Below are 16,947 nucleotides of genomic sequence, written 5' to 3'. Positions count from 1 at the left end.
AAAAAGCGATGTTTTGGTGAAATGACACACTTCTCTCCGATGACACATGCTGTACTTCTCCAAACATTTTAAACCTTGTCCCTTTCTTCAAACTCGTTTTAAGATCTGCTGCCATCCAATCAACGCTAAATAGAACCTGAAGTAGAAGTCCTGCTCCCCTTTTTTTGTTCTTTTAGATAATCCGAACATGTGATGATATGAAGCCATAATTGTTACAGATGATGAAGAATCATACACTTCTAAATTGTTTAGTAAAGATCTTGTTTTATTTTAACGAGAATACTGTATATAGTTTTTTTTTTCTTTAACTATATTTGTCTACCTTGTACTTTTTGTGCCATTGCCTGGAATAAAAAAAAAAAAAAAGAAAATAACCGTGAAAGGGAAATTTAAACATTTAGCTGACTTAACTTTGTTTGAAGTTTGAATTGGTTAGAATTAATATTGTAAGAAAATGTGTTTCTGCCTCGGGATAGAAAGTAAATAAAAAGGCAAATGTGACTTAAAAAAAAAAAGTTGCAATTACCTTTTTATATCCCATGGAGGAAACAAGCTTCTAAAATTGTATTTTTGTTGGCCCCATGTTGAAGACTTCTAATCTAATATATTACTGAAGGGATCACATAAAGACTAGTTTTTAAAAATGTTTGTATTTAACTTGTCAAATCCTTTTTGATTGACAAGTGTGAGGGAAATCATACAGAAAAAACCCCATCCAGAACACTGTTGTAATTCTCATATTTATTGAAAATGGTAAGAAAAAAAAACCAATACAAAATTCATATAGAAATTTTACATAGAAAATTTCGAATGGCAAAAGTACAAAGCTAGAAAATGAGCAACATGAGTTTAGTGTAAATCTGACCGTACAAATAAGGCCTTTCTGCATCTGAGAACACATATATCGATGAGAAGTCACAAGGTGGCTGCAGGAAAGAGACCACACAACTGTTTTACAGGAAGTCATGAGACAGGCAGCCACAGGAAAGACATCTCTGCTCCACAATATGCCATGAAATCTCTGTACCAACATTACAAAGCCGACTCATGCAGAAATATGAGTGGTTTAAAGAGTTTTCCCACTGACTTGCCACAGTTTTTCCAATGTGGTTTCTAAAGGAAGTGCTTGAAACCCCTAACAGTGTTAAAAATCCCAGATACACCTGGATCTGACACGTTGATCCATAGAGAACTTGTCTGTTCAAGTATGATGCTATTTTGGCTCAGTTAAGTCCTTTATGTAGACAAATAAATTACAGCAGAAAAAAATATGAAGGGATTTATTTAACAACAACTGAGGGGAGATATTTGGTCCAAAAAACACAACATGAATATCTCCATGCTTCGTTAATCCACTTGCTCATCGCAGAACATTTTTGTCAAAAACAAATCATCAAAATAACCAAAAGTACAAATGATGGACATACAAAATAAATTAGCTTGTGCTTCTCAAATATTTGCGCAAGGTATATTTTTATAGGGATTTTTTACTTTATTTAATTGAAATCCAAAGAAATTGCAAACAGGCAGAAACTGATTTCCAGTGTTGGTCTAAAAAAAATTAACAAAACAAAACAGAAACCGAAAAAGGGAACTTAATTATAAGTACTTTAAGGTCGTTTAATTACAATATACAAACCACATCAGAAACAAAACTCTCATTTTATTCTATCCTGTCTTTTTTTCCTCGAAAATATGTACACATGTAATTCATACAAATATTAACACTGCTCTCCATCCATTTCAATAACTAGTGGTCTGGCATTCCCACAAGGCTTTCAGCCTCTCTCCCATACCTCCATTGGAGGTGACCAATCTTTGAATTAAGTGGCAAATCTGTGTCCCGAAGTATAGATTCAGATATGGGGCAACAGGTTCGGTGAACCCTCACACCATCCAGTGATTGTCCCTGAAGGCTTCAGTACACAAAGAGCTAAAAAACAGCGTTAGCAAGGCACGATCCAACTGTGCTCCATTAGTATAATGCGTGAGCATTCCCTTATCTCGCTTATCACCCGTTTTCCATTAATGGTGTGCGGGTGTGCGGCCTGTGCCACTGATAGTGCAGCGCAGTTATTGCTCCTGTAAGGCAGCTGAGAGGAGAACCCACGACACAAAGCACTTCTGGGCCTGAGGCGCTACACAGATCTAATCAATTTGTTTGCTTGAGAGCAACCCGGGCTTAATGCAACTCCCCAGCATTGCAGTTAAAGATGCAAAAGAGAACGATGCAAATGCACAGAGAGCACACACTCCTACTGACGTCTATATCGGGACACACGCTTCAGTCACTAATGCTACATGAGAATCCATGGGAAAAGATGTACAAAACAAACCAACCAAAACAAAACAAACAAAAGACAGATAAAGAAACAAACGTGACATCTGATCCTGCAGAAAAGTCCCAGAGTCTTTAAGTGTTCGGCAGGAGAGCGCCTGCACTCTTCCTGTGGCGTAACCCGTCTGTTTATCTGAGGCCGTGCTGATAAAGGGCATTGATAGTGTCAGCGACGAATGCAAAGAGCCCGTGGTACAGGCCTCTCCAGTTCTGCCAGCCTGGAACGGCATTCTGAAACAAAGATGTCAGAAGAATGAGCTCATCATGTGTTTTATGTAATGCAAAAAGTGAAAGAGAACATAAGAGGCACAATAAAACATGTTTTTGTGCATTGCTTCTAAAGCACTCGGGGACTGTAAAACCATCCAGCTGACCTAATTAAGTTTCAGACTTCGCTCTAATCACCTGCCTACCATTGTGAAAAAGATGCACACTTTACAGTACTCCAAAAAACAAAACAAAGTAGCTGTCTTTACATAATATTCTAATTTTTGATATAATAATCTACTACTGTGTTTAAACTGAATGTAAAGTTTTCAGACACTAAATTGCATGTTAATCATAATTAAAAATAACTTGATAGGTCATTTCACAATTATTTCTATATTCATTGAAATATGGTTAAAATGTACTGGGAAACTAACAATACTTTTAATGTCATTACTATTGAAAACTTACATGCAATTCAAGACTTTAACTTGTATGTGATATCAAATAACTCTTTACAGTTCAAATTTTCAAGTGTGTTACATATATGTGAGTCAACAAATCAAAACAAGTGTACTTTTTAAAGTATGATAAAAGCTTATTAAAACTATTTAAAATGTACTTTAAAAGCACAACTGTTAAGAAACATAGTCAAGTATTTAATTTAAGTACTCTTAAGTTGCCTTTTATGTCATTAATATAAAATCTGTAAATAGTTTAAAAAAAATTATACCTGAGATTTGAAGTTCCCTACAATTGCATATTGAATACTGTTTAGTGCACTTCTTTTCTGCAATGGCATGAAGCGAAACACTCTGGCAAAGTCAATTTAGGTCTGTGCCTCAGTTCCTTTCCTGTGTGGAAACTGAATTTCGAAACTTTGACTTTGTGTAATTAACTTTTTCCACCTCTTCTATCTGTAATCAGCTATGAGGTAATAGCTTAAACCTTTTTGACCATTAGAAACGCTTGAGTAAAGCTGTGAAGGTGAGTTTGAGTGGGAGTGTGTGTCAAGGTTTATGTTAGCATAGATGCACACAGACACACAGACGGGCGAGGCAGTCCCAGACAGACAATGTCTGCAAAGTGGAATCAGGAGAGGCAGCACATTACTGTCAACAGCTGCTATGAGTCATCCGCTAAAAATAACTCCTCCGAGGGGGGATCAAGTAAAAGAGAGGGAAAATAAGAGAGTGACAGTGAAAGAATGAGCTACACGCAGAGAAAGGTGCAAGATGTATAATATAGACTGACACGGTGTTGAAAAGTTCAGGGTTACCACACCTTTTCAGGCTAATTTAGCATCTTTGTTTAAAAGATTAAATATTTAAATAAACATTATAAAATTAAAACAATTATATAACTTGTCAATTAAGTAAACATAAAGTTTTTCCAAGTAATCACACAAGTAAACAGTGCTTAAGAATAAAGAATACATTCAGAAGAACAGTGTGGTTTTCTTGTCAATATTTATTTTTGAATCATTTTAATAACATTACAGATGAAGTCAGGCCTATTAGGCTTCATTTACATTTATATATATATATATATATATATATATATACATATATATATATATATATATATATATATAAACACATACAGTATGTATGTATGTATATGTATTTTCTGTAAAGTTGTATTGTAAAAAGCGCTATACAAATACTTGAATTGAATTGAATTGAATATATCTATCTATCTATCTATCTATCTATCTATCTATCTATATATATATATATATATATATATATATATATATAAAATACTACATAAAATATTATTTTATTATTATTATTGAATAAATTATTTAGGAACAAATTTTATTTACTATAGAAACTTTCAAGATTTTTCAAACTTTATTTATATATTTATATATATAGCTTACAAAAAAGTGATTTTTATTATAAAATCTAAAATAAAAACTACTTTTTTTTATAGATTCAATTAATTCCCATGATAAATATACTACGCGAAATAATTCCTTAACAAATTCTATTGAAAATATAAACTTCCATGACTTGAAGATGTATTAATGTGTAATGATTTAAACATTTTGTTGAGGATCCCTGGAAGGTGAAACACAAAGCTGTTAAAGAGAAAGATTCTGCATGACTGAAGGCTACGCCAACAGGGGACCAAAGAGGTCAAGGAACAGAGAGAAGTGACTGAGCTGGTGGGAGGAGGATCTGTGGTTTGCCAGTCTCACATGCTGACAGTGGAAGAGAAGGGTATATGTGAGCATGCATGCTGCACACTCACACTGAGCTTTTGTTGCCCTGCTAGGGAAGTCCCTGTCATGTCATTCTTCTGCCGGCTTCAGTAAACAAAGCCGTCATCCAGTAAAAACACACTGCTATCAGAGTTCACAGAGGCCACACGACAGGTCACAGGCTTTCTGCACGTGACCGCGCCGGCAGCTGCCTCGACGAGACATATACTGCGTTTTATTACATTCCTTGTGTCGGTGCATATGCGGGAAACTGGGACGAATGTGTAAAAGCAATTAAATCCACATATAAAAGTGGTGCACACCCTTCAAACTAGGTAAATAAAAGAGCGGAGAGCTGCACGCTGAGGCAAAGCAGTGACGTCATGTGTGTTTGTCTGAGGAGACGAGGGGGAGGTGGGTTTGCTTGAGGGGGGAGGGGAGATTAGCCTCTGTTTACTCCTGTTCACTTCACCGACGAGCTCCTCACGCGATACAACAGGGATCCAGAGAGGGAGGGAGGGAGGGAGGGAAACTCGACTCCAGTCACAACACTCACTACAGCCTCGTGAATATCATATCGATCCATTTACTAGAAGACCCGCTGGAGGCTAGATTTGTGAACGCCCTCATATTAACAAAGAGACACTGCCCGTTTACTTTATCGCACTTAATGACACTTTGGCAACTGTGGCATATGTAAACTGACCCAACTAGACAAACGTGATCCTTACCCTCTGTAGAAAAACAGTGTTCATCTGGTCTCCGATGGTCCTCAGCTGTGTGGCCACCCTCCCGACCGCCTGCTCCTCCAGCCTGGAATCGTCCTCAGCCGTAGAGCTGCTGGATGTTGAGTCCTCGGAGGAGCTGTGGCTGTCTGGGAGCAGATCGGGCAGGGGAAGCCGGGGGCTGGAGAGTTCCTGTTCTGTACCTAAATAAAATCAAGAATATACAGTAAATTGATCGTACAAAATAGATGAGAGTACACATATCAACCATTATTCTTTTTTTAGTTTGATTACTGTATCATCCACAAATATCAGTAAGTTTTTGGGGAGTCAGTCACACAAAATGACATTTTACAACCTGAACTAACACTTTATTTAATAAAATATCAATACATATGAAATTTTGAGATTTTAGGAAAATATATAACATTAGAATGTTCATCATAGAAGAGGTCAGTTCAAGCCTTTAACAATAAATGAATAATTTAGACAACAACAACAACTAAAAAGGAATCATATGATTGACCCATTCACTTATTCATGTTCCTCAGCACTTGTGGCTGTTTAAGCATACTGTTTGTATTAAAGGACTAGTTGTGCACCTGATCCATTGACAGGCGTCATTTGTTGTCATACTCTCTGGTAGTTCTGTCAAACTTGTGTCAAGGTTCATTTCGGGTTACTACTTTGAGTAAAGACGCCACTGTCGCAATGTTAACAGTACTCTCATGACAAAACCGTGATGTATGGGACTGTTGCACAGGTTCAGTTGAGGCCACTAGTATTTAACAAGCATTTAACAGGCAGACATGCAAAGGAGTGCGCAATCTAACCGAATACAGATTCAGCAGAGATTACAATAGCGGTGAGATTTCATACACAATGGTGAGCCAAATTCTCTATTTGTACTTTAGTACGCATGTGATGTCATGCGTTGAGCCACAGTGTTTGTTTTGTTTTGTTTAGGTCAGTTCTTTAAGCTCTATATAACATTCACATTCTATTCTCTACAGTAACGGTAGCACCAGTGCCATCCGAGTAACTATGACCGCTCATTAACTTTATCGACTAAATGCAAACTTCAAGTCCTTATGGTTTATGTGACAGCAGGACAACAACAATAATATATCTTCTCTGAATGAGTTCTGCTATTGTAACATGGGATAATTCACTGATATTTTTTACTGGTAACTCCCTGAGACGTGAAGTGTGGACTTCCTAACTTTATTACGTGACATCTGCTATTCAACTGACCCAATTAAACACCCACGGACAGCAAATAGCTAACGTACTTTCAAATCCCAGTACACACCTGTCACACTTGTGCCTTTAAAGTAAACCTTCGTTCTTAGTACCTTGTGAAAAACAAGTACACTAAAGTACACTTCTTTTTTTTTTACAATTAAATAAAAATGTATTACAGCTTAAATTTATATTAAATGCAATTAGTTAAATGTAGGTGTTCTTTACTTAAGTATAACTGTAGAATATAGTATATTTTATTTCACAATTACACTTGTCTTTAAAAAGTAAACTGCTAAATGAATCGAGTATTTAAGCTGAACTAAAATATACTTTATTATCATTTCTATTAAACTCTGTATGTTGTGAATTTAATTTTTTTACTTGTAATTACACATAACGATTTTAAATATGATTTTATTAATAATATATTACATGCAATTACAGTGTTTTAAAAATACACTTTTAAGATTTGAAGTACCCTTCAAGTGCACACTCAGTGGCACACATCTGTCAGTCTAAGGCATCTTACATCTCAGTCGTGGCCATCTTTTCTGCCCTTCAAAGTGAAGAAAGTTTGTCTGACTAATAATAATAGGATTATAGTTATATCTTTGACCAATAATCGATAAATTACCAATATTTTGACTAAATCAGTAAAAAAATTTCAAAATCAGTTGTTTTAAATGCAACCTTAATGTAGGTTTTGCAACATTGTAATGTTCATTTTGAGATGCAAAAAATATTACATTCAAAAGTGTTGCTAAATTAAACGATTAAACACAAGTGAGAATATCATTTTCTTGCTTTCCGTGCAAGTGTGCACAGAGAAAATGCCTCCGTGCGGAGGATTAGTGGCGCAGCCGTAAGAATCTGCTGATCCTCGGCGCAGGTGACTTGAGAGAGCCGGAGTGCTGGGTTCTGGCTTGTTGCCAGGGTAACTGCAAGCCTGTGGAGCCTGAGCTAATATCCAGCCATTGGTGGACAGGAATGAGGGGTGGGCTGGGATAGGGTGGACAGTTGGAGGACAGGGAGGGACCAGGGCCAGGCTATCAGCTAGTGAGGAAAGCCTTTAAGGAGGAGTGTCAGCAGAAGTGTCAGATAAGGTTAACTGATCGCTAAAGTGAGGTTAAAAACATGAGGAAAAGAGAGTGTGAGGAGTGAGAGACACAGAGACATTCAGATGATACGTGATTCTGTGTGACAGGTCGCCATTGTGGACGGCGCAGCACTTGACAGGAAGCCAACAGCAAAGAACATGTCTAAACATGCCTCAGCAAGAGCTCTCTGACTAGGGAGGGGAGGAGGGCACTTCCTGGTGCATTTTAACCCTTGGAGTCAAAGCCAGTGATTTTGTCTTCTGAATCTCATTTAAATATATCATGCTAATGATTTCCACCAATGCACATCACATAAACACGGATCTCTGTGTTGCATCACCTTACCTGTATTATCCCTGAGTGGATTGTCCTGCTGCGGGACGCTGTCCGAGCTAAAGGCATCTTGTGTGGGGACTTGGGTTAGTGGTGGCAAGACAGTGCTGGTTTGTGTAGCGATGGTTCGGTGCCGGTGGCAAGGCCAGGTGTCCTGACGTAGCACCTCCATCCTGCAGCTGTTTGGGGCTCCAGGGTTGCGATCACACGCCCTTCTTTCCATCTCTGGACGGGCCATACCAGATACTGCCTGAAAAGCAAAAAAAAAAAAAAAAAAAGAGCACACACAAATGACATCATACTGTATGTTACTGAATGCAAATTACATTTAAAATGGACAGCATTCAAAATGTTTTTATTCTATAGCCCAAAATAAAGATTAAAATTAATTTGCACTCATATAGACTTAATGGAATAAATAATAATAATAATAAATTATTTTTTTTATTTAAATAAAAAATTTTAATATCTGACCTAAATAATGATTAAACAATAATTTAGACTTAATGGAATAAATTATAATAATATATTTATATATTAAAAATTAAATCAACACCACGTAATTATGAAAATACATTTACAAATATTAATACCTAATTGAATAAGCTACATAATAATAATAAAAATAATAAGAAGAAGAAGCAGAAGAACAATGTACTAACATTTCAGAAAGATAAAAAAAACATCCTAGCAATGCATTTGTTTTATATGAGCCAGCAACCTATATTCTGAGCGTCCACAAGATGGCAGAAACTAGAGCCTCGTGTTCACGGGATGTGTTTGTAAACAAATCCGTGCACGCGATGTTACGCACCGCTTCTCCCGCGCTTGAACTCGACCTCACACGCCACCGCGAGTCTTTTTAACACCCAATGCATGTTAAAAGCTTCATTCCACTGGATGCATATTATATTTTCCTTATTACGACACTGACTATGATTTTATCGATTTTTCTAATTTGAAAACAAGGGCTGATGTGGAAATGTTGAAGCGTCGGAAAAGTGGCACTTACAAACGCACAGCCGGCGACTTGATGAGTGATGCAAGGTTAAAGATTTAAAGAGGTGGAAAATTTAGGAAACTGACAGTTCTTTGACATACAGCATATATGGCATGCTTGTTCCATTATTATCTTTAAATAACAAGTTGTCATACTTCAACTTTGCGTGTTGAACAGAAATAATTTCTTCCAACATAAACTGGTAACGTTACGTTGCGTTTTGCAGCAGAGCAGCTGTTTTTTTAAGACGGTCTTAACTGTTAGTTTGTTGGTTGACCAGCTACAGCTACCAACCCCAGCTCGTCTGACCCCCTGTCTGCTGGAGCAGCTTGCACCTGAAGCCCAGACAGCCACGAACCAACTGTACTCCAAAACACAGCTACTATCTTCAAGCGGGGTTTTCAGCAGGGAGGAAAACATCAAATCCGCCCCTTTTACACTAACTGAAAAAAGTGGTTACATGCTGTTGACTAAACGACATGTTTCTACTTGATCGAACCCTAAATTATTTTAATCGTGTAACCCAATGCAGTCTGGCTGATTCTGTAAATAATATTTTTGATCAATTAAAAGCATTGATGTGCTAAATATATTGTCTTCGATGTAAGTGATCTTACATTGATGTCTGCAAACAACAAAAAGATAGATGCACGCTCAACAACAATAAAAATACATTTATGCTTACCTTCAAAATGTGTTTTAAGTCAGTAATGTTATTCCAGGGTTGTAATGCTCTGACAGCAGGTATGTGTCGTGCTTTAAAAACACTTCGTCAGACGTCCGTTCATGTTATTCCACAACTAGAGGAAAAAAAACTGTGTCAATTTAGTCAGATAGGTAGTGAGGCGTGCTTGTGAGGATGAAGCTGTAGGTTTATGATGACAGCAAGTTGCTTTCACTCCCGCGAAATGCTCGCATTAAAGGCCACGCCCCTTCACCCGTCTCACAACAAGTCCTGACATGCTAAACTCTCTCTCTCTCTCTCTCTCTCTCTCTCACACGCGCGCGCGCGCAGACACACAGCCAAGACAGCACAGGAACTAACAACAGCCCTTTTACGCCCACTGTTGTTTGTCGATTCACGATCCGAGTGGCTTCAGCGTAGATCCTGTCGATGCTTATTTTCTAGGTTTATAAAGTACTTTATTGTGATCGCGGTTTTGCATACAATAGCCTACTGCTTACAGCATTAATATAAGAAAAATAAATAAATAAATAAATTGTGTCACGGAATTAATTATTGTTTCAAATTAATACAAAATCGGCCTCAAATTCAGAAAGGCAACAAGTGTTTATGTATGTTTACTGTGGAAATACAGTGCACACCTGCTGCCTAAATAGATATATGAATTAATAAATATAAAACACACACACACACATATATATAGGTTATGTGTGTGTGTGTGTGTGTGTGTGTGTGTTTATGTGTGTTGACCGTGTCATTCCTATGCCATTGTGTTTTTTTATGACTGCACACATTGAACATGAATGACTTTCCACTGACTTTCCTGTAAAAACAAACAGAGAATTAAACATTCGTTATTATTTATTGATTTATTTTATTGTCAAACCGTGCAAATCACATATGCAATAGAAAGTACATTTGTTCTCTTGCCCCAAAAAAATCCTATTTAATATAGCATTTCGTTTCCAGATAAATAAAGTTTGCCCATCGTTTTTTATTTTCCTTGTAAAAAACAAACAAACAAAAAATTGTTTTCTATTTTCTAAGTCATGCACGAAATATTATGCAAATGTAAAGTATAGGCCTGTTTAATCATTAACATCAAACAGTCTCTGATCATTGATGTGCATCGCTCATAACAAACTTGGCTAATAGTCGATTTAATTATGTTAATTGAATACGGAATTCCCCATTTCAGCCCCTTTGACCTCTGTCCAGCAGCTTCCGACTGCACCCTTTGTTTAAATGCAGATGCCATGCGGATGATGGAGGGCTGCGGAAATTTGGGGACCTGTTACCCACAGCAGATGAGGCTGTCCGACAGCACAGAGGGGAATCCCCTCGCAGGTACATGTCTGGGCATACAGCCCCACGCAGATTGCTCTGGGATGGCATTTGTGATGTTGTCTCACTGTTAAATGCATAGGGGTGTTGCTATGAAATGTATTCATTTAGAAACGTTTATAGTGTTTATTGTCAGCTTCCATAGTGATCACATAAAATTAATATCCATAAAATAATTTAATAGTCTTACAAATGTATTTTTATGTTTCATTTGAAATATTGATATAACAACAATTGTATTATATAATTATTAACAGACAATATTGTATTAGCAATAGTATGTATCAATTAAACAACATTTACTGGCCAAGTATTACATTTTAGATAAAAGACAATTAAATTCATATAAATATCAAAAAAATAATTAGTTGTCTTAATTAATAATAACATTATATTAATAGTTACACATTTTTTTTAAATGCTGAAATTATTATTAGGCTATTGTTATTGTTAGGAATATGCATGCTGTAGCGTTTTTACTTCTGTTTTATTTTTCAGGCCAGCACATGCAGTACATAAAAAGTGACATAAACATGAACAGCTGACAGAAAGCTCAATGGTCAAAGAAGTTACATGTTTGTTCCCATCTCATCTGTGGTGACGTTTAAGCACAGTAACACAGTATCTTTACTGTAAATAAATAACTTTTCCCTTTGCTCGTAGCTTGTGTCAGCTAAAAACAATACATTCATCTACCAAAGTTCACTACGTAGAGATATAGATTGCCTTTTGTGTGCGAAGGGATCCATACGCATGTTTTTGTGACTGCAACGGCTTCATCCGTTACCAAAACACAACATCCACGTGTGTGTGTGTGAGTGTGGTGACATGAGAGCGAGGCTCAAGTATACTGTGTCTCGGTGACATCATCCTTTACTTCAATTCTACCTCCTTCCTTCGTTCTGTGTTCGTGATATCTGATAAACCTGTCCTGGGCACTGCTCGTCCCTCCTATAACATATATTTCACGTATTAGTTTTCATTGTTGTCACCTTAATTGCCTGATAAACAGTCTCTGTTAGTGGCGCAGGGCCACAGCTGGCACCCTTCAAGGTAATGGAAGGGTGCTGAGTGACAGATCCTAGAAAATGATCTGCAGTTCCAGAAGGCTGACAAACAACAAGACTGGGGTTACATTTGAAATGTACTTGTGGATTGTAGTCATGTGCATCAAGCTCCATTGTTGTAACAGAAGGGTTCATTTTCATGTCAAGGGGAAAGAGCAGGAAAAATATTATGCATATACTTCCTGATTATCATTTTAGTCATAAGGATCTAAATCGTCTGTACTGACAGCAACTATATCAAATCAAGCAAAAATGTTCATGTTAGTTTATTGTTTATGTTTTAACAAAAATATTCTTAATAAAGAAACAGAAGTGAGAGAACATTCGATTGAAAACCAGTTTCAGTCACATTTATGAGTGTTTACATAAAGGATAGTAAAAAAGGAAAGGAACTAACAGAGAACACCATGTTTTGTTTACCACAGTGAGAATGTTTCACTTGTAACCACATTAAGCTGTTGTTATTAGTGCTCATCAGTGTGCCTTCTTCACATGCAGTGGCATCTACATTGTGTATTATCACCCATTAAATGATGTCGGTCATACTTTAAAATCGAATTATTGCTATTAACAAACCATTAACTACAACTTTTGCCTCAATTAACTACTAATTTGCTGCTTTTGATATTGGGTAGGATTGGGGATGTTGAATATGGCCATGCAGAATATGCGCTTTAAAAATACTGATATATGTCATCCCATTATGTTTAAAGCAACTAGTTCATAATATGCATGTTCATATATATATATATATATATATATATGTATATATTAGGGATGCACGATAATATCGGCACAATATCGGTATCGGCCGATAAAAGCTTAAAATGACCATTATCGGTATCGGCCGATATAAATATTTCTGGCGATGAGCCAAACCGATATTCTCCAAGTGAAATAATTGACCTGTTTTTCAGATGTGAATGTCTGTCTACATTTGTAAAATAATAAATGTATGGTAGAATCAGTACAGAAGAGATACATGGATTTCTCTTCAGTAAAATTAAAGTTTAAATATATCAGTATATATTTGTATATATATCGATATCGGTATCGACATCGGCCAAAATTATTTTGAAAATATCGGCATATCGAATATCGGCCAAAATCCAATATCGTGCATCCCTAGTATATATATATATGTATATATATATGTATATATATATATATGTATGTATATATATATATATATATATATATATATATATGTATGTATATATATATATATATATATATATATATGTGTGTGTGTGTGTGTGTGTGTGTGTGTGTGTGTGTGTGCTCATTATTTAATGATTTTAGACTTTTGGGAGTAATTATACATCTAATCATCATCTATTAGTGCAATGGCAATTTCAACATTTAATATTCACAGGTGTGACATTCATCACTTTCTCCTTGAAGAAAGGTAGTGTAAGACAAAAAGCTCATCGTGGAAGTGATGGTCAATTGCTCTAGATGGGAAAGGCTATAGTGATGTCAGAGCTGCTGAAGGCATTACCTCATCTCCATCATCAAGGATCATTTCACACATGGCTGCGAGCTGAGGAAGAGGGAGAGCAGTATTAATGGGTTTGAGGGTGGATTGTGGAGGGCTGTTAAGGCCAGCTGTTGCTACCATGACCCCATGTGACACCCACAATCCCCAAACAATGGCTTGTTGATGTAGGGTATTTTTAACACAAAGTGAAGGAATGTTAGACTAAAATCATGTTTGCGCACTGTGGAGTTTCCCACTGCAGGGTTCCTTTCTGCTGACAAGGCAGGAGTTAGTACGGTGCATTTGTTGGCGTATCAATTTCACGGTCACTTGTTTTATTGAAAGTCAGACATTACATATTGGAAGCTTTTATCTACTGAGTGTAATCAATTTTGAATTATAATACCGGTCAAAAGTTTGGAATAATTTCTTATTTCTTAAAAGTTTCTTATGCTAATTGTGCATTTATTTGATCACAAATACAGTAAAATATGAAGCAATACAGCAATATTATGAAACGATATTACAATTAAATGTAATTGTTTCCTGTGATGCAAAGCTGAATTTCTCGTCTTCGGTGTCACATGATCCTTCTGAAATCGTGTGATTCAGTGTAAAGTAAAATTATTATCAAACATTATTATTACCATTATTATCTGTGTCAAAATGATCTGCTGCTCAAACTGTGATATACTTCGTCAAACAAATTGTGGTAAGATAGATCAAAAAAAAAAAAAAAACTTTTAGTTTGTAATTGTATCATTAAAGCAACTGAATGCATTTAATTGATAAATAGTGACACAGTGACAGTAATATATATATATATATATATATATATATATATATATATATATATCACAGCTGGAAAAATGGTTTTAAGCTACAAAAACTTTTTACTATTGAAAATAAGAACCACTATTAATAATAATTGTTAATAATTTAGAACCAAATAAGGATCATGTGATATAAATGAATAAAATACATTTGAAAATATATACAGATAGAAAAAATAGTTGTTTAAAGTTTTACTGTATTTTTTCATTAAATAAATGCAACCTTGAGCATGAAACTTCTTTAAAAAACATTTAAAAATCTTAATTACTCCAGTCTTTCAACCATTAAAAGTATTAAAATCCATTCAGCTTCATCAGTTGTAAAGGTTGCGCAGTGCACACAGCTGTCCGCATTTCTTCTTGTAATTTATATAACCTCCGTCACTTAATGTAACAGACAATATGACTCACTGTCCCTCGTGAGGCCGTGCTGAAAGCTGTGCACCTTCTCTTCATCTCCCATGGGCTCTCATTGCTGATTGTTGGAGTGTAACAACAATTAGGTCATTGCTGAGTTTATGTTTACAAAACCTAGAACCTGACACTCTTTGATTCACTGCTGGGCCAAGACATCAGACAGCGGGTCAGCGCTAGCTTGTTTGTCTGAGGAACGGGCAGAGGATCACCCACTTCATCATCGAGCAGGCTTGTGTTTAAAGTGCAGAAAGTGATGCCATCCCTCTGACATCACCTGCTGTGAGTGATGGAGCTCTGGCTGGATCAAGTTGCTCTCCCTTATCAAATGATACACTGGTCTTGCTCTGTGCACAGTGTTTACTTGGTTACGCTGAATGTTGTTGTTGGATGCAACCTGTTTGGTCAGTTTGTGTGCATAAATTGAGTGATTTTGTGAGGGATATTTACTTTTATAGTTTAGATCTACTGAATGAAAATCTTCCAAGTCATCACAAATCATTTGAGAATTAAGACCTAAGAGCTTTAGCTTTGTTCAAGACAATTAAAGGTACAGAATTCTGTCATTAATTACTCACCCTCATGTCGTTCAAAACCCCTAAGCCCTTCGTTCATCTTCAGAACACAAATCCAAGAGCTTTCCGACCCTGCATAGTCAGCAGCACAACTACCACTTTTAAGGCCCAGAAAGGTAGTACGGACATCATTAAAACAGCCCATGTGACATCAGTGGATCGACCTTAATTTTTAAGAGTATCTACGAGAACACTTTTTGGGTTAAAAGAAAATATAAATAATGTTTTTATTAAACAATTTCTTCTCTTCTATCACGATGTATGATTGACACCGAGCCGGTGTTCTGACGTAGAACCTGTATGTGCTGAGCCTTGTTGGTAAGCAACAGTTGGCAAGAGAAATGCACACAAGGTTGAACCACTGATGTCACATGGACTATTTTAATGATGTCCTTACTACCTTTCTGGGTCTTGAATGTGGTTGCATTGCCATCTATGGAGGGTCAGAAAGCTCTGAGATTTCATAAAAAATATCTTAATTTAGATCACGGGACCCACCGATTGCAATGGCTGTGTAGTTCGATTGTGGAAAGACTTGGAGTTCTGGAAGTGGATACATGCAAAAAAAGACACAGTGGAGGTTAAGCTAGCAGTGGACTCCCTTCAGGAAAAAGTGAGAAGTGAAGATAAAAGCCGCCAGTCCAATATCCATCTAGTGGGGCTGAAAGAGGGGGTAAGAAGAGGACCCTCTGGGATTTATACGGAATCTTCTTCCTAAGTGGATTCCCTCTCTTGCTGGCAAAGTAATGGAGATCGAAAGAGCCCACCGTATTTATAGCAGTGAACATTAGAAATCAACCCCTTGTACATTATTCAAGATAATGCGTTATCGAGACCGGAATGCAATCCTGAATGGAGCCCGAACCACTGGACAAATTCTTCATATGGGAGCGCAGCTGCTTTTCTTCCCAGACTATAGCCCCCACACAGCGTCTAAGAGGAGAGTGATGGCAGCGGCGAGGAGGAAGCTAACTCAGCTAGGGATATCATCCTTTTTGGTCTACCCCACGGTAGTAAAAGTTTCTCAAAGAGGGAAGATTTCTCTTCTCGAGACACTGGCAGAGGTTGAAAAGTTCACTCTCAATCCGGATCCTGCCACAAAATCTTCTCTGAAGAAAGCTGTAGCGGTTACGTTAGGAGAATCCGAGGATCCTAATCCATAAATCTGCAGTTCCTATGAAAATTGATCATCTATTCATCCTAAATATTACCTGGTCTTTTTTTCTAGAAGCACATAACTATTTATTCTGAATACTCAGCCAGAGTGCTCACTGGTTTTTGGCAGGGGAATTAGTCAAGGTTGTCCTGTCATCCTTGCTTTTTAATTTATCATTAGAGCCTTTGGCCCAAGTGATCAGACAATGTCCCGCAATAGTTCCAATAAGTTGTATAAAT

The 16,947-nt window shown here is 36.8% G+C and overlaps 1 protein-coding gene across 1 annotated transcript; it reads right to left on the bottom strand.

Annotated features, from left to right (window-relative positions):
- Positions 1-721: 721 nt before the first annotated feature.
- bbc3 (BCL2 binding component 3) lies at positions 722-10,065 on the bottom strand. Its single transcript, XM_052577305.1, has 4 exons — positions 9,840-10,065; positions 8,167-8,404; positions 5,486-5,682; positions 722-2,569 (listed from the first exon to the last, which is right to left on the bottom strand). Exons 2-4 carry the CDS (start codon positions 8,390-8,392, stop codon positions 2,468-2,470), a joined length of 525 nt encoding a protein of 174 aa, XP_052433265.1. The 5' UTR covers positions 8,393-8,404; positions 9,840-10,065; the 3' UTR covers positions 722-2,467.
- Between the last annotated feature and the right edge of the window lie 6,882 nt (positions 10,066-16,947).

This window comes from Carassius gibelio, chromosome B15 (genome assembly GCF_023724105.1).
Source record: "Carassius gibelio isolate Cgi1373 ecotype wild population from Czech Republic chromosome B15, carGib1.2-hapl.c, whole genome shotgun sequence".
Lineage (NCBI taxonomy): Eukaryota > Metazoa > Chordata > Actinopteri > Cypriniformes > Cyprinidae > Carassius > Carassius gibelio.
The sequence above is the reverse complement of the archived record's forward strand: the minus strand, read 5'-3'. Positions and strand labels throughout refer to the sequence as shown.